Source organism: Neopelma chrysocephalum, unplaced genomic scaffold (genome assembly GCF_003984885.1).
Source record: "Neopelma chrysocephalum unplaced genomic scaffold, ASM398488v2 Primary Assembly neopelma1_176, whole genome shotgun sequence".
NCBI lineage: Eukaryota > Metazoa > Chordata > Aves > Passeriformes > Pipridae > Neopelma > Neopelma chrysocephalum.
The window spans coordinates 42,762-68,172 of NW_020897838.1; the positions used below are offsets into that span (position 1 = coordinate 42,762).

At 43.3% G+C, this 25,411-nt stretch overlaps 1 protein-coding gene across 1 annotated transcript in view; it reads left to right on the top strand.

Annotated features, from left to right (window-relative positions):
• BEAN1 (brain expressed associated with NEDD4 1) overlaps positions 1-18,264 on the top strand; it is a 52,320-nt gene extending 34,056 nt beyond the window's left edge. The window contains 3 exon segments of the mRNA XM_027701977.1: positions 3,319-3,460; positions 16,819-17,025; positions 17,027-18,264. Coding sequence (XP_027557778.1) covers positions 3,319-3,460; positions 16,819-17,025; positions 17,027-17,171 — 494 coding nt within the window. The 3' untranslated portion in view covers positions 17,172-18,264.
• Positions 18,265-25,411: the final 7,147 nt, after the last annotated feature.

Here is a 25,411-nt window from a genome sequence, read left to right on the forward strand (position 1 = left end):
CTGACCGGGGATGGGGAGTGACAGAAACAGGGACTGACCGGGGATGGTCAGTGACACAAAACAGGGACTGACCGCGGGGACAACCCGCTGCTGGGGGCGGCAAAAAACTGCGGAGGGCAATGAAGATAAGACGGTCCCAGGGGAGTTTGGATTGACAGGAAGCTGAACATGAGCCAGAGTGTGCCCAGGTGGCCAAGAAGGCCAATGGATCCTGGCCTGGCTCAGGATCAGTGTGGCCAACAGGTCCAAAGAAGTGATTCTTCCCCTGGACTCAGCGCTGGTGAGGCCACCCCTGGAGTGCTGTGTCCAGCTCTGGGCCCCTCAGCTCAGGAAGGACATGGAGGGGCTGGAGCAGGTCCAGAGGAGAGCAACGAGGCTGGTGAAGGGACTGGAGCACAAGTCCTATGAGGAGAGGCTGAGGGAGCTGGGGCTGTTCAGCCTGGAGAAGAGGAGGCTCAGGGGAGACCTCCTCACTCTCTGCAACTCCCTGACAGGAGGGGGGAGCCAAGGGGGGGTTGGTCTCTTCTCCCAGGCAACTCTCAGCAAGACAAGAGGGCTCAGGGTCTTCAGCTGTGCCAGGGGAGGTTTAGGTTGGAGATTAGAAAGAATTTCTTTGCAGAGAGGGTGCTCAGCCATTGGAATGGGCTGCCCAGGGAAGTGGTGGATTCTCCATCCCTGGAGGTTTTTAAGATAAGACTGGATGTGGCATCAGTGCCATGGGCTGGGAACCACAGCAGGGTTGGATCAAGGGTTGGACTTGATGATCTCAGAGGTCCCTTCCAACCCAGCTGATTCTATGATTCTATGATTCTATGATTCTATGATTCTATGACTGCAGGCAGAACCCACTGCTGGGGGCAGCAAAAAGCTGCAGAGGGCAATGAAGCTCAGACGGTCCCAGGGGAGGCAGAAAACTGGAATGGTTTCTTGGACTCACAACTTCATATTTAAAGGGTTTGGGGTTTACATATTCAACAGGGGGTTCTACATATTCGTGGTTTCACAAAGGTGAGGTAAGGGAAAAACTCGGGTTAACTCATCTTTGGGGTCTTAGGAATTACCTCATGGGAAAAACCCACTTTAACTTAGGGGATTTTGCAGGGGGGACAGGTAACACAAAACGAGATAAAACACAATGCATCTTCTGCATAGGTTGATCAAATCAGGGTATGGTCTCTCTGGCTTGGGCAGGGCATGGAGTCTCTTCCATTGTGCTGGAGGAGGCAGGAAGAATCCACAGTGATGAAGTTACTGAAAAGGTTTTTCCCCAGCTTTCGTGGCTCATGGCATTTTGCAGAGACTGCTCAAATTCTTCTCTGCAGAACTCATATTTTTTGAATCCAGCAAAAAGCCTCTGTGCAAGGCATAAAAAATAAAATTAAAAACCATAAAAAATAGGGTATGGAGGTCACAGGCAGCTTTGCAGTTTAGTGGTGCTGGGACTGTATTTCCACAGTTCAAGGTTAACATAACCCAGGCCAGTTAACATAACCCTGCCCACAGCAGGTCCTAAACAGATCATTTCCCCTTGATATGGTATAAGATTTCTTCTCTGTTGCATTTTCACATCCCTTCATAGCCTGGGTGTAGAGTGTGATGTCATTTCTATCTGTTGGAAAGCCAGAACTGTTTTCAATTTATGCACCAATCTACATCAATGACTGGGAAAATGTTGTTTTTCTGACCACAAAAATTAATAACTGGATATAAACAGAAAAACAGGGCACCAAAATGGCATTGCAAGCATCATAGTTGATGACATAAATGTCATTACCATGGTCACCCTCATACAATGGTCATCATCATTACAGAGTCAAAAAGGTGCCAAATCCTACTCCTTACACCCAAGAAACCCCAAAACAAACAAACAAAAAAACCACTTACCCAAACAAAAAAAAAGGCCCAAAAACAATGAGAAAAAACTTTAAGAAGTTTTGGGACTATCAAGGAGTTAATTGTAGAGTTATATTTTTGACCCCTTCTGGGTTTGCTGACCAGAAGCTGAAAGCCATTTTGTCAAAGAAATGACAGAATCAGATTATTTCTCTTTTTTTTGGGGGGGGGGGAACAGTTACAAAGTTACTCTGTAAGTCTATCTTTTAGAAATTCATACTATAAATGGTGGAACATCAACAATTACATCCTCTGTGGCCAGGCTCCTCTACCTGCTGTTTGTTGTGAGTGCAGTTCTTTGCATATTGTTGTGGTGTTTATATAGAAAAGACAACAATAGAGAGCAAGATAAAACCACATTAGCTTAAATCTTGTTTTCTGAGGTACAGAAAATTGGACTTCATTTAATTGTTTGGATCAGGAATTTTTGTGTCTAATGGACACATTTCCTATGATCAGTTTGTCCACTTGGAGCTAGGAATAGCTATTTTTGGCTTTTCCAGAAACATTTATCTAGATAAGGGATTAATGAAATTTAGAATCCAAAGGAAGTGAAATGCAAACTCCCACAGACAATTACAGAGGGAAAAATGAAACAACAAAATCCAGAAAACTAATGCCTACTATTCTGGTAACATCCATTGTTCCTTATTTTCAGCAGGAATAAATGGTTAAATTGGGGTTACTATTTCACCCATGAACAGCAATATTTTGGCATGATAAAATAATGACCACTAAGATTAAATCACTACTTTTAAATCTACTGCTCCAGTAATTTCAGTTTCAATAAACCCTGAAACCAGGCAAAAATATACAGGGCAATTTTCAAACTGCTTGTTAGGAATAACAGTGCTAGAGAAATGGAAAAAGGAAAGCATCTTTTCAGAGATATTCAAAAGAACAATCTTAAACTAAATTGTGCCACACTACCCAAGTGTGGAGCTGCTCCATAAATCCTAAGAAGTCAGTGCTCTTTTCTGTGTTAGACTTGTTTCTGTGTTGTTGGTTGGAGCTGTGAAGCTCTTGTGTGGAAGCCTCAAGAAAGCCCTGGAGCAGCAGCAGGATGATTTTTCTCTACTATTTTCCAGCTTTTCCCACTTTTGTCCCTGTTTTTTATTGAGAACAGCATTTTCTCAAGACACGTAGCTACAATCAAAAGCCTACCCCTCCTTGGAAAACCCTCATGGAATGGTCCAGGGTTTCCACGTGTGCAACCCCCGGGAACTTCAGCAACCCCTTCAGCAAACACTAGTTTGCATTTCACTTCTTTCGGACTTGAAATTTTATTCCCAAAACAGAGACGCCATTCCCTTACCCGGATAAGCATTTATACAAAAGTGAGAAATCCATGGCAGTGTTATAAACAGTGACAGGGAATCCACCACGGAAGGAAAGAGCAGCAAATCTGAATTGCCTGTTTTCCAGCTCCAGATGGCTTCTCCCATGGTGGCTCTTCTGGAGAGCTGAGATCCTCCTGCACCGAGGAGTTCCCCCAAGCTTGTGACTTTGGTTCCTACCTGGACATCCTTTCTCAGGTCAACATCATGTATCCTGACCCACCTCCACGGTAAGAACTCTCCTGACATTCTGAGTGTTATAATCTTGCACTTGCAAAGCCTTTTAAAGAAAATAAAACTGCTAGACCTACGCCCAGTACAAAAATTCAGGTCACACAAAATCCAGATGCAGAGAGACTCTGGGTTTTTTTGACTATAAGTTCAACTTTTCCTTAGCAGAATATATCTTTACTAAATAAAGACATGTACAGTTCTCATTTAGTGATACCCACATTAAAATTTAACATATTGATGGCATAGTAATGAAACACCCCAGTAGAATTACTTGCAAACACCTTTCTTTGAAAGAAATGAATTTACAAGTGCAAGTTTCTCCCGGGAAAAAATACATACTTTTTCCAAGAACTTTTATGTTATATTTATTACTGACCTTGAGAGTGTTCAGATCAGAGGAAATAGAAAAAAACAAAAGCAAAATTTTGTAGTGCCGTGTCTTACAAACAGCAAACAATGGTTGAACAGCCCCCTTCTTTCTTTTTTTAATCTCCTTCTAAGCAGACTGTTTGGAGTGAATACATTGTAAAATCAGCCCTTTTTTGACTGCTTTTATACATATGTGATACAGAGCAAGTCAGCAGTATGAACACACAATATATAGGTCTCTGCAAGCAACCCCTTGTATTACCAGTCATATTATAATAAATGGGCTTTTAGACATAGTGTAAATATTTTAGCAGAAAGCTCACATGTGAAAAATTATTCTGAGCCTGGCATCTATATTTGTAGAAATTCATATAAATCCACTTTAAAATGCAGACTGGTTTTTGGACCCACACCCACAAGTCTTTACTAATAAAAGGCAGCCAGCTGACACCCAGCAACAGTTTGAGTGGGCACCAGGCCAGATTTCTGGGAACAAACTGAGAGTCTGAGAACAGATTTCTTTAGCACACAGATCACTCATGGTTATACCAAGGGTTGCTTCCACTTCCAGTTTGAAACAGGCCCAGAGAAGGATTTTTCCAGCTCTGTGGATTTCTGTTGGGAAGCAGATACCTGGGTGACACAGGCCAGGAATAAATGAACCCTCTTTCCAGTGAATTCTGCAGTTACTTCTGTAACAAGCCTGGAACGAGTTAGTTCTAAGAAACTGTTCTGGGACACCAGTGCTAAGAACAGAGAGACACAAAGGTGTCCTGCCACCACCTCCTCCAGAGTCCCTTCTGGGTGAGAGCAGAGCCCACGGGGACCCAAATGTGACTGTGCACACACAAGGGAACTGTGCTCACCCCAGCAACTACAGCTCTGCATCACTGCTCCACAGCAAAGGTTATTGTGAATGGGTTTGCTGTTTTCTCATTGCTACCAGAGTTAAATATTTTAGAAAAAATAGCTTTGGCAAACCATTAAAATTTTAGTCATTTTTATATCTTAGCAACACAACTTGTAGAACACTTGAGGGAAAGCAGAGCTCAGCAGATGGCTGAGAGTGAAGCTACACAGAGACTTTTAAACTTGCTCTTAATGCATTATATAGACAGACAATTGTAACTTCAGAAAAGGGCTGGGTGAGAGGCATTGCAGGAATTACTGCCTTATGTAAAAGCCTGAAGAATTTCTGTACAGCCACCTTTATACTCTCCTCCATGGCATAACTCTGAAGGGTATTTTTTCAATTAGTACATCATAAAGATTATTTGGACTGATGGGTGCAAACTGACTGTCAGACACGGCCTCGAAGCATAAACAAGACATGCTTGACCTTTTGCACTTAAAATATTAACTCCCTGGGATCAATCTTGTTGTGTACAATAATAGTTTGAAGAGTAGGTTCACTGAAATATAGCACTGGCTAAATTAATGTAATTCCTCCTTGCAATTTGCTCGGTGCCAGACATAATATAGAGCTAAACCAGCAGGGCTAAAAGCTAATCCTGCAGTGGAGCATCAGCAGAACACGAATGAAGAGCAGCAAGGAAAGCAACTTCACAAGCAAATAACTCTTAAAATGTATTTTCTGTGAAGGAATTCAGTGAGTGAGAAGCAGTTTGTGCTGCCAGGAGCAGCCACCAAAGCGTTCAGTCCATGTATCCCCCTGTGTGACAGCCAGAAGCACCAGCACTCAGACCTGGGATGAGGGACCCAGGGCTCCTGGACACACCATTCCTGGGAAAACCACAGTGCCTGAAGTGATTTCAGTAGAAATCACGACACCTTTATTTGGACAAGGGGGTGATCAGTTTAGGGTGTTTTTGTTAGATTTTACATTCGGCCTTTAAGTCACAAAATGAATGGAAAATTAATTTAAGGGGAAGGCTGATGAAACACACGACTGAGGTTGAGGGAGAGCTCCCAGCTCAGGATTGCCCACTCTCAACCCTCCACCTGAAAGCCCAGTAACACTGTTTATATAAAATGCTATTTATATAGAAACTTTTATTCATAAATTGATTAATGAAAAATGCCATGGAGTGTTTATAATTGTTCCAATGTCTAAATCACAAGTTTCGTTTGAGACTCAGCGTGATGATCACCAGAGACACCTTCACTAAACTCTTTCTTGCACTAGATTTTGAGTTGGATTTAGAAGGATACCATGCACAGAATTTTGTACCCTCCCTCAGTTGCTGAGTGGTTACAGAGAAACCATTTGGTCAATTTGTCTTGACAGCCCAAATTACACAGTGCTGCTATCCATAAACATCCCTTTAGGATAATTAATGACCTTCTAATGAATCTCAGATCTGTGTTAGCATCTGTCAGATGGATTTTACAGGAGGTGCAGAAGGGAAACATAAAAACAAAATAGAGTGGGTATGAACTAAGAAATTTCAGAATAGTAGGGGGTTGTATTTTAGAGCCTATTTTTAACAGGCACAGATACTTTGCTAGAAGTTAATGGTTCATAGTCTCTGTTATCAGAGATGGCAAAGAATTTATTTCTAAGAAACTTAGTCCTCTGAGGAAGATGATCCAGGTGATACAGCAACAATTCTGTACCATATATAGATTAGAATTCTATATTAGAATTCTAATCCCCCCAAATTAGCAAACTTGAAAAAATTCAGCCAGGACAGAATATAAGAACAATCCTACTGCCACAGCTTAACTATCATCACAGTCAGTATGATTTTGAAAGGAATTACTGGAAAGCCTGTAAATCCAATGTTTGTCAATATTTGTTCAATGTTCACTATGCTGGGGGGAGGTAAAATCATGCCACTGATACATGGGGATAATACCTTTATAAACAGAGATCTCGAGCTTGTGTTCACTGTGACAAGTTCTTTGTAACACTCACACTTACAGTGAGCTTTCCTGATTATCTTTTCATATATTTAAGGAGTAAGAAAGCTGCTTAAAAATAAGTTGAGCTCACATGTTTGAAATGGCTTCAAGCACAGTACCAACCAAAGTCCAAGTAAATTAAACACTATTACATTTTCTTTGTGAGAGTCTCTAAATCCAAGCAATGAGGAGGAATTTATTATTTTTGGCCAGAGGAAATGCATCTCACCCCCCTAGATAAGTACTTTTTCACTCCTTAGTGACTGAATATTAAGGAATGTACAGAGCTTTAGGCAACCAAGGTTATCACCTTTTCCATCTGTGACTCATGAGTGCCCAAAACAGAACATCCCTGAGGAATGACTGCTCAGGGAGATGGAGGGCTTTAGCTTCAGGAAGAGTTTTAATGCAAGCCAGAAAAGTCCTCTCCATATTTCAGAGTGAAATGTGTCCCACAGGGCACACGATAATAAAAAATATTGTTGCCCATTATCCCAATATTCCCACTAAAACCCATCCGTGTGGGGGTTTGTTGTTTCAGTGGGCTCACTCTACCTCACCTGCTCATCTTGCTTAATCTGTGTAGAATCAGTTCTACAGAAAATTGTCCTGTTTAGGCTTGATAAATTCCAGTACTCTCAACACCCATGTTCAATCTGCATTGTTTAAACAGGCAAATCCATTTAAAAATTACTTTAAAATGGCAAAAGGAAATACTGGGCTCTTAAAGACAGACCCTAATTCCCCTTTAAATATGAAAAACAGATCAATCAAACTACTTAAGGGACTTTTATTTCTAACACATTCTCTTCCATCCCTCACTTCTGAGGATGCAAATTAGCCTTATCACAGGGAGGAGCCTTGGACCAGCTTCCTAGATTTTCTGGAAAGGCAGAATTAGACCTGCAGGGAACTGACATTAAAACTTATTATTTTGTGGTGTGTTGCTTTGCCAAGGCCATTTCCCTGCAGCAGGCCAGGTAAGGAGCTTCTGGCACATTCCAGTGACAGTTGGCAAAGCATGAGATGGACATTTGGGCTGAAGTTCACTTCTCACTTCAATACCCTCACTAAGATTTCAGTCAATAAAGTAAAAAATGCCATTGGAAACATGACAGTTTTAAATGGATTGGATACCATGACATCAGCTAAAACTCTCAATTCTTTTAACTCCAAATTCCACACAACCAGACCATCAAAAGCCCCTCCCTTCCCATCCTAGTGCTATTCCCAAATTTCAACAGAAATGTACCTATTCCATAACAGGGTTTGCAAGGATCTTTTGTCCCCATTATACTCATTCCAGAACACCTAAGGACAGAGCATTCCTAATTATTACAGCGAACTTCTTCTTTCCAGCTTAAATTTGTTTACAGCCATTTGGCAATAGATTCTTTCCATGGCTTTTCAGTTCCCTCTCATATACCCACACCTTTCCCTTTACTTGTTTCTTGCATTTGCAGTCAAAAATCTTCTCACACCTCAGTTTGCATGTTTTGAAGCTGAGACACAAAGTTCCCTTTGCTTTCTGTCATCAAAAATATCTGTGGGGAAGCTGGATGATCTGAACAGCCTTTCTTTACACCTGTCCCAGTTTCACTCTAGAAGTGCAAACTATTCCTCCATTTAAAAAACTCTGCAGCAAGTGAAAGCAGAAAAACATGATGAAACTCAAGAACAAAGTATTTCTAACAACAAATCTGCTGTGCCATGAGAACAACCACAACTGAAAGCTCTTAAGTCTTTGATAACTGCATTTATAAAAAAAAAAAATTCTCTGATTTCCCAGACTTTCTCTTGCATCCTGCACCTACTATTTCCATCACCTGCTCAGAATTCATTCCTGTAATAATTAAAACAAAGCCCTTTCTAGGAATATGTTCTTAAAACCTATCAAATGACAAAATTCCTCAAATATCAGCAGGTCCTGGTGACATGCAAGGATTGGTGATGTTGTTTAGGACCCTGTTTGTGGATTAACTCCATGTCTTGGGAGGTTGCAAGAGATTATTTTAACTTGTCTCAACTGATTATTGTTACTCACCCAGTGCCCACAGCTTCTCTGTCCTTTACTGTAAAATGGTTACAGAAATGCAGAGACCAAACACTGCTTATGATCAAGGGGTTCTTCTCATACATAAAATTAATGCCAGGCTGAAATGCATCACATAAAGTCTTTATCATAGAATGACTTGTTTTACTTAAAACATTTATTTTCTGTTGTTTAAAGGTGCACAGTTATGTTGAAACTGCATTGTAACAGTTTCAAATGTTATCTGGTGTATATTCAACTTACTCTGAACACTGCTTACATTGAATTTTGGTTTTCATCTGAAATATTTATGCATCAAAGAGTCATAGCTTCCTCAAGATTATCCTGATACAGAGTACAGAATAAAGACACAGAATTTTAGTGCTCATGAACACAAATAGTCCCATTGTAGTTGTGAGGAACTAGAAATTCCAGATATAACCATGAAAAGGGAAAAGGCAGAAAAAGAACAAACTCCAGGTTTCTTCTCTCTTCGATGCTTAAGTTACTTAAGCCTTAAATGTTTCCTTGATCAATACTTTAAGTTGCTTTTTTACTATTAAAAACATTAAAATACATAATAATAGTGATATTTGCTCATGGTTACCTACTCCAAGATCACAGAGGCACCTTGGAGGTGCCCTGGCCACACCTCTGGGAGCTTAAAACTCAGATAAATCAGATCAGCTATAAAAAGAGATGTTCCTCCAGAATGTCTTAAGAGGAGTCTGCCCCTTGTTTAAACAGCTACATTCAAATATATGATGCAGCATTCCCAGAAAATACTGCAGTGGTTCCACTGAGCCCTGGATGGTTCCCCCAGGGCCCTGTCCCACTGACACTGTGGGCTGTTTTCTCCATGGGTTATGTTATGCCCACTCAGGCATGGTGAAAAATTCTCATGTAATGTTATCCAGGCCCAGAGGCAGCTGGAGTTTGATTTCCTGCTGACACAGTAACTGGGGGGCCTGAAAGTGCACAGGAGAAGGTGCCACTGAACCCCAGTGGGTTATTCTTGCACTGTAATTCCCCTGCTTACCATGGCCCAGAGCTCAGGCTGTTTGGTTTTTAATAAAGGAAGAAGTTTCTGTTTATTTTTAATAAACAAAGACCTTTTGGCTTTTCATTCTAAGTCACTGTTCAAGAATTAAACTAGGTGAATGACTGAGACAATCAGTAATATGGAATATATTGCTATTATATAAAATTATTAAATTAGTGTTAATAATTCACTGACAAAGCATGAAAATAAAAGTTAAAATACAGTTATTAAATGCACTGTATCAAAAATGGAACCTAGAAAAACATCCTGTCTCATGACATATGTCATTATAAGAGCAGTTATGTCAGAAATTATACACATCCTCATGGCAGTTATACATCACCAAAGAATATTCTAAGAAAACACATCTCAGAGGAAACAGGGACAGATTTCCAAGCTGCTGTCCTACCAACCCAGCCAGAGATGGTGCTGAGTTCAGCATCATCAACTGAACCACCCACGTGGTCATCAAACACAGAGTTTATTTTCTTTTGATCCTCCTTTAGGAGATTTACAGCATGTGTAGACTCAGCTTTTATATTAGGTAACAACAGGATATGAACATCCTTGGTGGTGTTTTCATCCCTTGTGGTGTTTTCATCGTGGTTAAACCTGCCAAGCACATTTATCTGCCAGATTCGGTGATTCTGTTTGTCATTACCAAAAGAAGGCAGTAGGTCATCAGCAAAATGGAAACAGTGCAACAGAGCAATTTTAGTAGAGTCAGAATCTATAACAAATGAACAAAGGAAACCAAAGACATCTATTTCACAAGGAATTCTTCATTCCCCAGATTTGCCTTTTTTTTCCACTAGCAATTGTTTGCATCTTAAAAAATTCTGTAAGCAGAACCTTCTTCTTGCCCCAGAGAGTAGGTTATAATTCTTGAATGACAGCTGGTTAAATAAGCTCTTTTGGGTTTCCTTAGCAACAAACCAATCCTAATACTTGCTGCAATGAGACCTGACAAATTTATAAAGTTATTTCCCCCCCCCTGCAACATTCTAAGTCAATAAGGTCAGCTTGAAGAGCTGTTGTAATTTTTTTTAAGCAACATTCTCCTCTTTGCAGGTCACATTTACACACAGTAAGATGTTAACAGACACCAGCCCTCCTTGCCTTTATCAGTAAAATTACCCCTTAAAAACTCAACAACATAGCCTATAATGACAATGGGGGTAGTAAAACAAGAAACAAGGCCAAAAAAAATGTAGACAGCAGCACATTCCATGGTCAGGAACCCCTTCCTCCTGATGACTGCTTGCAAGATACACCAGACCTCAAGATAACAGAATTTTAAAAAACAATGGATTCAAGTGGGTTCACCATAAGTACTGTAATCAAGGGTTTGTTTCAGGGCTGAAAAAAAGACACATGGTGTTCACAAGATGCAGTGTAATTAGTTCCTGTGGCCCATTATTATGTTATGGTAACATAATCCTTTCCAAAAGCATTGGCTTTCTTGTCTAAAAGGATTTTCCTGTGACTGCTGTAGCCTCAGCTACTTTTTACATGTGCAATAACTTCACAGAACTGAATCTCTCGGATATTTTATAAGTATTGTTGTATTTTTTTTGTAAAAGTCTAGCAAGTATTTTTGGTTTCCTACTTAAATCATACAGGCTTCATGCTATTGCAGTTTCAGTTGCAAAACGTATATATTTGTATATACATGTGTGTGTTTATACATATAATATATATAATTGCACATTTTATATAAATATATATAAAAACACATATTATATTTATATTTTTATATATAAATTTTTATTTATATGTGTATATAATGAACACACACTACACAAATATATATATGGTTCATTCCCACAGCAGTTACTGAGGCTGCACTTTTATGAGTGGCCAAAATGTTCTACCTGTGAGCTGTGGCCTCAGATCTTCCCCTTCCTCCATCTCTCACACTTCTCTTCTTGTGCTTCTGATGCCCATCTGATTATGCTGAGGCAGCTAAATCAGGAGAAATCTGGCCCAGAAAAAACCACATACAAAAATATACAAAAAAAAACCCAAACAAAAAGCACACCTCCAACAACACACCCAAATAAAACAAAAGCCGAACAAGAACCTCCAAAAAACACACACACACAAACTTTTTGCCTATTTAGCTCCAGGCTGGGGATCCTGGTTTGGAGGAAGCAGTGCAAGGAGCAAGTGGGAATGAGCAGCAGGGCAGGGGATGCTTCCTTTCACAGAGTCACAGAATGTGCTGGGCTGGAAGGGACACACAAGGATCATCCAGTCCAACCCCTGGCCCTGCACAGGAACATCCCCAAGAGTCACCCCCTGTGCCCCAGAGGATCATCCAAACCCTCCTGGAGCTCTGGCAGCCTTGGGGCTGTGCCCACTGCCCTGGGGAGCCTGGGCAGTGCCCAACCAGCCTCTGGGGGAAGAACCTTTGCCTGAGATCCAACCTGAGCCTGCCCTGACACAGCTCCAGCCATTCCCTGGCTGCTGTCCCTGGTGCCCCCAGAGCAGAGCTCAGTCCCTGCCCCTCCTCTGCCCCTGCCCAGGCATTGGAACTGCAGGGAGGTCTCCCCTCAGTCTCCTCCAGCTGAACAGAGGTGACACAGAATTGGCTCATGTTGACACCACAGCTTTAAACATCCTGAGCTTTCCAGCTGCCCCTTTCCCAGTTGAAACAGCAGCATTATTATCACACTGAAGGGACTCATATGGAACACCATCATTCTAATATCAGGGGTGACACCCCTGATTGTTCTGGATCCTTCCAGTGCTGTCCATCACTGCAGGCACCTCTTGGCCCCTCTGGTACCGAGGTCTCCTCACCAGCTGATGAAAAGCAGCTCCTTCATTCTGGTCTAGTTGACAAGTTCACAAGTGAAAAGCAAGAGCCCTAAAAGCTGTGTCAGAGGTGCAGAGGTCACACTGCAGGACAGGTTTGGGACACACCTCCCTGCAATGGAATGCAAGAGTCTGTTCACCTCTTCTCCTCAAAGGTGAAGCTTCACTTTAAGGTGACAGGAAGGATTTAGTCCATTATCACTCACATCAATACATGCTGATCAACTGCAAGACATTATTGCTACTGCAATTTTTTATAAGTAATCCTTTAATTCTTTGGAGGAATGATTTCCCAACCACAAACACACATGGGCAGTGGATGCCTGTCCAACTGTGTGTTACTTCTTATAATACTTGCTTAATTCCTCTAATTAAAAAAAAAGATATCATAAAGCCCTGTAGCTTTAGACATTAAGGTCTTTTTGAAGGAGAAACTGCAAAATAAAATTCATGCTTGTAGTGTTTATAATACATTAGTTTCATTACAGGAATACCTCTACAACAGCACTCTGAAAGCACAACTAAATTGCTGATACTGTTAAAGAGAAGGGGGAAAATAAACAAACAAAAAATCCAAAACCCCCAAACAAACAACAAAAAACCCCAACAAAAATAAAGAAAACAGACAAACAAACAAACAAAACCAACCCAACCACGAAACACTTGGAAACTAAGGAAAAAGACAGAGGTGAAGTGTTTGTATGACCTTAATTCACCTCCATTTTGTCCTTAACAGAGAATACCAGGAACCTTATCTGTAGCCTTCACTGTTGGTAACAGCAATAGCTGATTGCAGTGGCAGCTCTCCAAGCAGAGATACTGTGCATAGAAAAGCACATGGGAAACTGATATCGAGATCATAAACTGCTAATACAAAAAGTTATTGAAAAAAACCCCAAACAACTATCTGAATTATTTGTACTTCTCTTCTTGGCCGCAACAATCTGTAGGTGCAGCTGTGAAGGTGCCAAAGAGCTATTTAAATTGAAAGTCTGGCATGTGCCCTTTATTACCCTATTAAATTTTTTAAATGTGATCTTAAGTGCCAAAAATGATGGGAGGAACATTACCTGCTTTTGGAGAAAAAGAGATCATTATTTTTAGCCATCCATATGTGTGAAGAAAAAATTGCCCTGACACTAATATATCAATATTTGGAACTAAACACTAAAATGCCAGGCCTTGAATACCATCATTTGTACCCATTTGTCTTGACTCTGAAAAGTCACCTTAACAAGAGCTCAGTTTGCTGTTTACCCCACCGAGCAGTTCAGTTCTGCAAAGCTGAGCTGTGGCTCAGGGAAGACAGTAAATTAAATCCAAGGGAGAGAAATGGAGATGATCAGGTAACACCAGGAAGAAACAGTTCCCACTGTGCCCAATTCTCCTTCAGCTCAGTGGCAGATTTCCCACGTGCTGGGCCCGGGCCCAGAATCAGGAGGCAGAGAAGCTTCTCTTCTTTTGTGTCTTGGCAAAAGGATTGAAAATTTTCCACCTTGAAACTCCTGTGGGCTTTTCTGAATGGAAACTCTTCTGCTGTGGTAACAGTGAGTGCTCTTCATTAGCCTGATTAAGTCAGTCAAAATCTGTGGAAAGATTTTAAATAAATTCACTGGGCTTTGGGTCAACAAAATGTAAATGAAGTAAAGATGCAGCTAAAAGTAAATGAAGTAAAGATGCAAGTAATCCTGCAAAGAGTGACCTTTCCTTTACTCTCACTGAGGTCAAGGAGAGTTGAGAACACCAAGTCCTTGATCTCTGATTTAGGTCCAACAGCTTTTAAAAGACTACCAGGTATGTTTGAAAGTTTCAGTGTATTTAGAAGAGGTTGGGGTGAAATCTTTTTCATATGCTATAAAATAAAATAATTCTAATTCCTATGTGCTGGGACTTTTTTCTGAAGTAGCTGGGAGCCCTACTCAGGATCTTCAGAACAGACTTATGTTTTCAAATATCATTTTCTGATGGGGAAATCAAAATTTTCTAGTCTGAATTTAAAGCCATTGTCCTCATTAATATAAAAGTTAGAAAAAAGGGATGTAAACATAAAAACACTTATGGATATTTGAGTTTCGTAACCCAGTACTATGACTTCACTTTCTTACCTTTCCCTTGCCAAAAAACCATTTCCATCTCCTGGACTAGGGACAACAGCACCAAAACCTATTATTTGTATGGAAATCATGAGGGGCACTCTGAGGGAAAGCTGAGATTGAACCAAGGCAGGGCCTCCAAGTTGGTCTGCAGGAGGCACAGCACCCACAGCCTGCCAGGAGGGTTTATTAGCTTGGTTTAGCCTGGCAGGACACAAGTCAGGGGCAGAATGTGTGCCTGTAGTCTGCTGAGAAGACATATGCTAAATATCCCAAGCTTCAAGAAATATCCTACATCATAATACTACATAATAAACTACATCTGCAGTTCTCAATTTGTCTGCCTCCAGACAAATGTTTTTCAGGTGGTTTTTTTACAGGAAACATTCCCTTGTTCAGAATTGGTTTTAAAATGCTCCTGAAATGCTTAAACAAGGCAGCCAACAAAGCAGGTCTAACATTTAAGGTCATGGTGTTATGGCTCTGTCTCACTCCTGCCTGTAGCCAGTGAGCTGGGAAAACAGGAGCTTCTTCAGCCCACTGGAGCTAAAGGATGGCAGGAGTGGAGGCAGGGTCGGTGTGTGGGCAAAGAGGTGCTGCCAGGACAGACACAGGGGCAGCAGGGGCAGCCCCGAGGGAGCAGAACCCAGGACGGACCCTGGAGCAGAACCCAGGACAGAACCTGGAGCAGAACCCAGGACAGAACCTGGAGCAAAACCCAGGACAGACCCTGGAGCAGACCCCAGGACAGACACAAGAGCAGCAGGGACAGCCCCGAGGGAGCAGAACCCAGGACAGACCCTGGAGCAGCAGGCACAGCCCAGGGGGAGGAGTTGTCCCCAGCCCCTCTGGGCTGCAGGGCACTCCGTGCACAGCCCTGGGCTTGAGGCAGGGCAGTGCCCAGCACCAGCACATGGAGCCTGCTCGTGTGCATTCCCTGTTCCCATCTGCTTCCTGCAACACACAACATGGGAAAACACAAAGACACACTGCTCTACCCAGGCTTGCTACCTACAGAATCACTGAACACTCTGAGCTGAGGGACCCATGAGGATCATCAAAGTCCAGCTGTGCAGGCCAAGCTCCCACCCAAGGAGCCTGTCTGCATTCCCACCAGGACAGAGAGCACAGAGCAGAGGGAGGAGGGAGTGAATATTTCCCCTGGGACCAGCTTGGTGGCACAGACAGGACTAAAAACCTGGGTACACCTGAGCTGGCTCCTCATGGAAACCCCACAGATCGGTCTGTGTGCATCCCCCCTCGTTGGGAGGGATGTGATGGACCATCTGCCCCATCTGCCGAGCCTCAGAATGATCTACATGAGTCAGGATTATTCATCACAACTCTGCCCCTCAGCACGAAATCCTGCTGCCCTGCCAGCACTGTCTGCAGCCCAGCCCTGTCACAGCACCAGGGACTGGGGGTGTGGAGGACAGACCTCAGTGACACCTCAGTGACACTGCACCTCAGACAGACCTCGGTGACACTGCACTGCAGACAGCCCTCAGTGACACTGCACTTCAGGCTCCAGCAAAGGTTCAAACAACAACACCACTTCCTCTTCCCCCCCAGCCATTTTCCAACTTGGCTCTTCCAGGCAGCTGGGAGCAGGAATGAGCTGTGGCTGCGTTGTATTGATGGTGCCTGTGCACCTCTGGGATTATCCACGTGGATTTGGAGATGTGCTTTTAGGGATTATGCTCTCCATTGTCTCACACGGCAGGGCAAGCAAAGATGTGGGCTGAGGGACAAAACACCGTATGATCCTTTTCTTCTCACTTTACCCCGGTCTCCTGGCCTGATGGAGGTCGTTAGCCCTGTGTGGCCATCCATCTATGAGAAGGTCACTCTAAACAAACCTACGTCCTGAGGACCTCACTGCCATTGTCCAAGCTTGCTTGGCCCCGGCAGATGAACCTTAGGATTAAAGGGTGGGCTCAGTTCAGCACAGGCTGTGTCTCACCTAAAAAAAAAAAATCCATTGCGCAGGCTGGAAAGGTAAAAGACCTTTCCCCAAATCTTCGTTCGCGAAGATGGGCCATTACTTACTTACCTGCCCTTGTTACTCTGCAAATAATGTACTGTGGCTTTTTTTTCACAGGAGTCTAATGAAAAATTCCTTTTTCCTTTCAGCTATGATGAATGTGTGGGGCCAGGAGCAACACAAATATATATTCCCACAGATGATCCTCCCCCGTATTCTCTCATGGACCCTTGTCAAAGAAATGAAATATCTATAAATATCTATATTAGCCAGGAAGAGGAGGCAGCATCTGGGACTACAGGACAGGCTGCAAATTCTGCAGTCAGGCTGCAGGACTTACAGCAGCCCATTCCATCCATCTCTGTCATCTCTCACCCTGGAGGCTGCGCCCCTGTTCAAGACAGTGGGGTGTGAACAGAATATCCCCATCCCACATGTTCCAACTGACTATCAGGCCCCAAATCATGTGAACAGAAGTGGCTCTTTCCTTCAATTCTTCTGAAGATCTCAGACCGACAAAACACTTAAATGGAAGAATAAAACCTCTGGAAGTTTTACCTATTTTATATCTTTAAACAGGGATGCAATGGGATTCTGGTTTTTACAGTGACTTTTTAAAGTTTACCTAAACTTTCCTCTTTGTGCTTCAAAGTGTTCCGTGACCTCACACAGCATAAAAGAGCAGCAGTGACAAGCAGTACACCTGACCTCCCTGAAGCATTTCAAAACACTGAAATCAGACACCCCTAATGCAGACACTTTACCCAGTCAAGCCTACTTGTTGATTTTAGGATACTTTGCATGTTTTAGAGCAGAAGGAAAAAGAAGAGCATTTTATTGTCATTAAAGGTATCATGAGTACATTTCATTCCATTTCTTGGCAACAAAGCATTTTTAAATAATTCTGTTGTCTAAGTGTGTATTTCAGTGTACAGAGACAAGGCACTGCCTAAAACAGACGATGAACGGTACCATATAGAAGCAAAAGAAAAAGGGAGAGTAATGTTTGGATAGCCACATTTTTCCTTTGGTGCCAGTCTCCTTTCAGACCATTGCAAAGCCTGCTGTAAGTCTTCCTCAAAGAAACCATCAGCAAGTGATGGAGAAGTGGCAGTGGATGCTCAAACACCAGTTGGCTTTACCTACAGAAGTGCAGGCCTGGGAGCTTTGTGTCCTTCATGGGGACTTGCCGTAGCCAAGGGAAGGGCACAGGAATCCCAGAGGATGCTTTATTCCAGTTCCCACCCAGGATGCATTTTCAGGCATGACCTGGGCTCTTCTTTCACTAAGGAGTTGCAGTTTTGCTACAGTGACCTCTAGGAAGTGGTGAGTGTGATGTAAATAGTGGATGCTGGGCTGGGCACAGGAACAGAGAACTCACTGTGAGCACAAACCTCGGAGCCGTTCCCAGCCCTGAGAAAAGAAACCAGGAAGGACAAACCCAGTGAGCAGCAGCAGGACATTTCCATGCTGCTACCAGGGTTCCCAACCAGCTGCCAGGGCAGTGGGTGCAGGGAGCTGGAGCTGCAGGGCACAGGGACAGTGACCAGGAATGGCCAGGGCACTCCAGCACCCTTGTCCCCATGGATGCCATGGCTGGGACACGTCTGCTCTGACACTGAGCCCCCCTGCACCCACCCAGCCCTGGCTGGGGGGGACACAGAGCGACACAGAGGGGCTCCCCAGGCAGGGCATGTGGCCCTGGGGTGGGCAGGGCAGTGGGCACGCCCTGACAGCCGGTCCATTGCTCACCTCTTGCTCCTTTTCCCCATGCAGATGATGCCAAGCCCCAGGATCCTGCAGCACCCTGCTGGGAACACCCCTAAAGGACAACACACCCCAGAGATGCTGTTGTTCACCCCGAGGTGCACGTGCCAGAGGAAGAGCTGCTTTCCTCTCTTCCTTTTCATGGTCCAGCAAAACAAGTTGCAAGACTGGGACTAGAGGACAGCCCTGAGATCAGAGGGTGAGCAATGAGCACAGTTCCACCTGACTGCCTTAAAACAGTTTGGATCCTACTGTTCACTTCTGCCTGGGATAGTCCCACTCCTCATCTGGAAGCTGCTGTGAGCCTGGCTGAGGACAGACACAACCCACACAGAGAGCAAGGGGAACTCAGCCCTGTGCTTTCCTTGGGGGAGCACCCTTGGGAAACTTCTTGGCTGTGTTGTTTTGAAACTGTAACTGCAAGAAAACCAATCCCTCTTGTGTTTGCACTGTACATTTTAAAGTCATTTTTAAGTTCTCTGTCTAATGGAAAACCCCTGGGTGTTACATCTTCAGTGAGCACCACTCAGCAGAGTTATCAGAGGCACATCTCCACTAAATCATAGAGGTATTTTCACTGAAATTAAAAAAAAAGGGTTTTTTTTACACTTGCAGAAAGGACTTCATTTACTGTTTCCACCAAAGGATACATAAAACTGAGTATAGTAAATCTATAATTGTATTCAAAAGGAACCATCATCCAAATTATTAAAATTGCACTTAGATTTTCTGTAAATATGGAATGATTTTCAACTCTAATCATCATTCAACACTCCAAAGATTGACACAATTATAATTAATACTTAGATGGGAAGTAATTATATGGTTCTTACTGCTGTATAAATAATACCATTACTGAGTCATATGCACGTGATGAGGTAAGGTAAGTATGCATTTTTTGTAAAGTAGATGACAGTAAATATGTATTTTGCTAAAATAACAGAATTCTTTTGCAGTTCAGTAAGATTTTCAATATTCTCAGTGTACTACACTCAAAAGAACCAAAATACACCATTTTGCATTGAAAAACTGCTGGCAGGCATTGGCAACATGTAGGCTATATTTCATAATTTTATTTTTTAGCAGAGAGAACAATTCCTCCATATACAGTACTATTTAAACAGTTTTGTGGTACACAGAGTATCCTGCAATAAGAGAAACAAACCCCTTCATGACCTATAAGGGGCCAGGGATGAAAACCAGCCCAGAAATGCACCAGTCAGTTTTATTGGCAGGAAACTCAGAAGTGAAGGAAGGCACAGAGGTTTGTTTATGCAGAAGGGACCTGCTCTCAGAGCTGTGCCTTCCTGCAGCTCTTGGAAACCTGCCCAGAACACGGAAAGCCCATGGGACCAGCCCTGCTTCCTTCAGGCTCAGGCTGGGGAGGTGCAGGGGGAAATCTCATCCACAGAAATTAGAAGGCAAATGTAATTTCTTTTGTCCTCACAGTGAGCCTCTTACATGCAACATGACAAACATGAAGGTTCTTCTGAAGGCAAGCACAGAGGGCTCTTCACATGTGGCACACAATGTGTCTGTGCATGGTGGGGGACCCTTTGGACCTATTTGGCTTTTAACCTTTTTAACAGGGATTTCCTGCCCTTCCACTAACTCTCCATCTGTAGTTTAAAAACAAGGTGATTTTAAGCAGACCTCTGATGAAAACGGGAGATGGACATTTTACTTCATGACAGCAATGCATTAGGAAGGTTATAGAAAACTAGTCAAAGTCTTTCATCTTCGGTAGTAGTGAAGCATCCCCAGCACTGCGGACTGTCAGTGGCAGCGGTTCTCACACTGTCTGCTCCCTCTGCTGGTGGGAACCACCCCAGAAGGTCTGGGCATCCTGGCGGCACAGATTCGCCAAAATAATCAGATCCATCCCAGCTGCCTGGTCACACGGATATGGAGCCACCCAAAACATACACTGCCGTACTGTAGCATTTTCTAAGTTATCACTGAACACGGGTTTGCCATTCGTTGCAAACAAATATCTTTAAAAAACAAACTGTGAATTAAAGGCAGTGATACCTTACCATGATCACCTGCAAGAGTGGCTTAGAATTCTCTGCTCTTGTTAATGTTTTTAACTGGGTGATGTCCAACAAAGCCGTGGGGGGGAAAAAAGCTTATAAATCCAACCAAATACCTCTGCAAACAGACAGCACTAGAAAGAGAAATTTTAGCTCTAAAACACTACAAAGAGAAGTTTGCAGCTCTAGAGCTGCTCTAACAGCTTCCAACACTACTACTGCAACAGTGTTGAGATTTGTTGTAATGATGCAATAAGGACATGTTTTAATTTCTTTAAGAATATTTAAGATCTCAGATAAATCTCAGCAAAGTGGGCAGTGTCTCCCCTGATGCTGCTCTCAAGAAATTCCTATCCTGCTGTCAGATTTTATCCTAAACTCTTGGAAAATTCTAATGCCAGTGCTAAAAACCAGGCTTAACACAGGGCTTTCATTTCTGACATGACTAATAAACTGCTTGGCTGTGCTGTTTCTTGCTATGTGATCACAAAACTGTATTTCTGTAGTCACCTCTTTTGCTTCTACTTTTAGTACTGATCTTTACACAGAACTTTTAGTAAAGAACATACACTCTTGGTATGGTCCCTGTGCTTTTTTGTGTTGCCAGTACCACTGTGGGACACCCACCTTTAGTCTCTGGGTAACCAGGCAGTTGAGGAACTGCTGACAAAGCAACATTGTTCTTTAATCACTTACAGTTGGATTTTACATTTGTCAGGAATAAGAAACCATGGGAACACTCAGGTCAGTGTGTGCCCAGCCAAGGTCAGAGCAGGAAGGGAAGAGTCTACAAAGATGCTGCAGTGAAAATTGTTAGCCTTGAAATGCTCTCAGGATTTCTGGAAGCATCAGAAACCCTCACAAGCACGTTCATAGATACCTGTGAAAAATCACTGAAGTCAGGACACTGGAAAATAGCTACATACCACCAAGGGAAAATAGCTACATAACACCAAAGGAAATAAAAGGTCAATTCTCCCAGAACTGTTCAAACAGATAATTTTTTTAGCACAGCAAGGTGAGTAATGGTTTATTCCTGAATGGAAAGCACATCAAACTGATTTAACTGGGCTTGGTACAGTATGACAAATCATTCCCCTCCTTAAACTACAGAAATACTTCCAATATAAAATTCTAGCCATAGCCTTCTACGAATTAAAATAATAATCATCATACAAGGGAGTATTTATCAATTTCTCTGGGTTAGTTTGAAAGGATGTGTCAGAGATGTCCTAATGAAAACACTGAGTGTTGCTGGATTTCAGAGCTTTCAGAGAGAATGTACCTATTAAAATCAGCAAACTACATTAAACCAGGAGAAGCAGCAGTATGTAGGAGGAGAGGACTGGAGTTTGAAGAGAGAGAGAAATAGCCTGGAAAGCACAAGATGCAGTTCAGTGGACACATATGCGAGTCCTGCACTTGAGAAATGTAGGCTCAAAGTCACAAATGCACCACACAGTGACCTGTCAGAAGGCAGGAGAATGTCTGAGGATGAGACTCAGGCAAGTGTGGGCTGAATATGAGCCAGTTGTGTTACACTACCAGGAAAAAAAGGAAAAATTAACAACAGCAGCCTGGAAATATAAACAGTGCTATTGTTCTTAAACCATTCCAAACAGCTGCCCACTCCCTTCTGCTCTGGTAGGAAACAGAGCCCAGGCTTAGGCTCTACAATCTGATGAACCTGATGCCTGGAGGAAGGAACAAGAAAGTTAAATGGCCTGGTTATTATTTTTCTTGGGTTTTCATGACAGAGAACAGAAAGCTGTTCTTCACTGCCATATAGAAATGAGATTTTAGAACTGAGGGGAAATGGAGAATTAATATTTGATACATCGTAGAGGAAGAAAGATTCCACATTAGCAGAGATGGAAAGGGCAAGTTTCAGTTCTCCCCTTCCAGCAGAGCTTCCCATGTGCTCTCTTTGTCACTGTCTGACAGAGTCTGATGGTGCCCCATGGTCTGGGAGTTGGCACTTGAGGTGTTTTCAATCTGTATTAGCAGCTCTCCAAACCCCAGAGGCTCTGCCAACACCCTCTGGAAACAGATTCTCTTAGCCCAGACCACTCTGGTGACCCATGGCTTCCAAGGCCATACTGTTGTCACAGCAAAGACCTTTCAGTGAAAATACTCATCACCAAAATTATATCCAATATATAGAGAGCACCTCCAGCTCCACTGAAGTGATGTTCTACACATGAGATAGGAATTGTAGATAGATCAGATACTAAATTCATGTTTTCTGAATTCCCAACAGCATTTCATGCATTAAAACCTCTCAGCTAACAAAGGACATAGTCCTTTCCCTCAGCTCACAGCACTTTGTGTTTGAACACTGCTGACTGAACTCATAAGAACACGAGAAACTTGCAGCTCGGATTTCAGACAGGTCCAGATGTTCTCATTTCCATCAAAGCAAGGAAAAATAACAAGCAAAACAGCTTCCATGTCCAGCAGAGGCACAGAGTTAAAGCTTTAGGAACACAGGAGAATCCAGGGTGGTTCATTCATGTTTTGGCTCCAGTGCCTTGATCCTCTTATTTGTTCTCCAGCATCCTCTACCAATATTGTTCCAAAACCTTGCTCAGCCTAAATCAGCCCAACTGCAATAAGAGTCAGGTGTGTGGCCTGATGTGATTCACCAGGTATTGCCATTGTGCCTTTTGAGCTCCAGGCAGTAGCGAGTTTGCATGAACAGCTGGAAGTGGCCATTCCTCCCTACTGAACTCCTCCTTCTCGCCTGTGGCCACAGTTTTGCCTTGCTGTAGTCTTAAAAAAACCCGTAGATTCTGATTCTGTTACACTCCAAATGAACCCAATATATTTACAGTGGAGAGACTTCTTTTTTTAAATTTAAATTCAAATTACAATGAAGCAGCAGAAGAACCCTATAAAAATTAGGATTATTTTGTCACGGCTTTGTCGTTGCAGGATTTTTTATTTCTGCAAGAAACTGAAATCAGTAATAAACAAAACTATTACAGACCAAAAAAAAAAAAGAGAGAAAAACTTCTTTTCAAATCCTTTCAAAATCTCACTGAAGAAGGAAGAGCCTGATAGATCTCACAGCTCAGGGAACTGCAACTGGACTTTCAGGTACCCAAGTGCTCTGCCTCCTTGGCAGTGATGGGATTTGTACCTCATTGGTACCACACACACATGCCAGGGAAGTGATCAAGCTTCCCTTTTAGAGAACAGAGTTTTATAACACGAGAATCTTCAAAACACAGAAAATAAATCCCATCCTGGGAGTCTGTACAAGGAAAGTAATTCAGGGAATAACAATAGAGACACCTTGGTGTTTGCTGTGTGATGCAGGTACAAGATGACTTCACTTTAACATGGGGGGACCAGGGGCATCTGTCCCCCCTTCCCTCTTGGCTGCACCAGCAATTTTTATACAACAATTATCCACACAGAAATTCTACAGAAGTATTTCCTAATGACATGTCACTTGGAACAATGATCATCAGCGTGTGTTTTTGGAAAGTCCTCTTGCCTGGAAAGTCAGAGAGGAAACCAGCTTGTTTGCAACACTCCACAGGCACTTTCCATGGGAAAAGAAGCAGGACTGGGGAGGCCAAGCAAGGCCAAGATTTCAGTGGATGGGGAGAAGCCACACTCTCAGTGGTTAGCAGTGAGACAGATATTCATTTTTAAATCTGTCCTGTCATGAGGACAATCTGTAAAAGATGAGGCATTAAAAAGACATGAAGTCAAATGCACACCTGCAGCAAGTCAAGTCAGTGGAGACACCACTGATGACACTGGTCCACACAAAAATTAAGGTCATGGGAGGCCAGTGCCAGCACTGGTTTGGGAAGTCACAGAGGTGCACAGCGTCGTAGTAGCCACAGGTGGTGACTCAAAAATTCAGATTCCAAATTCAAGATTAGCAAAATCACCTGGACCTGACCTCCATTTAAACCCATTCCAGGACATTGTCAGCCACCTCAGCAGGCACAAGTCTGTTCCAGCTGTTCCCCAGACCTGGTGTGACTGTTCTGCTGTGACACATCATGACACCTCACGACAACAGCGACACATCACGACACACCCTCACTCCCAGTGACACACCCTCACTCCCAGTGACACACCCTCACTCCCTGTGACACACCCTCACACTGACAGCCAGACCCTCAGGATTTGAATCAAACTTTAACAACGAAAATAAAAATTCAGTCAGTAGTTGTAGCTGCACAGTTATGATTACGGAAGTCATTGGAGAATGTTTGAGCTTGGCTGACCTTGTGTTTTAAGGCAAAGGGAAGACAATCCCGAGTGAAACGGGCTGTCTGGGAGAGAGGCACCAGGAGTGATAGCGGCAGGACTGAGCAGTGCCTGGGGAAAGGCAAATCCATCAGTGAGAGCTCGGGACAGCGAATGGAGCCGCTGAGCTCAGAACGGACCAGCTCCAGAGCAGGGCAGAGCTGCCCCTGTGGGCTCACTGGAGAGACATGAGGAGCAAACAGGGGCTGAGCACTGACTGACAGCAGGTGATGTCAGCTGTAACCAAGGAATGCCGGTGCCTTGGTTTGTTAAAACGTACAAGCGGTGTAAAGTTTCGGTGATGGGGAGCCCCCTGTGGGCTCCCTGCTTTGCACAGCTGCAATAAAAACAGAAATGCATCGCCTCGGTGCGTGAATCGGCGCTGTGCCGGGGAAGGAGCCTGAGTGCGGCACAGCACCACGCCGGGACGCGCTCCCGTATCGCGACACGCCCACAATACAGGGCACGCCCCATTAGGGACACGCCCCCTTACAGGACACGCCCCATTAGGGACACGCCCCCTTACAGGACACGCCCCACTAGGGACACGCCCCCTTACAGGACACGTCCCATTACAGGACACGCCCCCATACCAGGACACGCCCCCATGTCGCGACTTCCGCCCCGCCCTCCCGCCTTTCGCTTTCTGTTCCCGGGGCTCCGCCCCCGC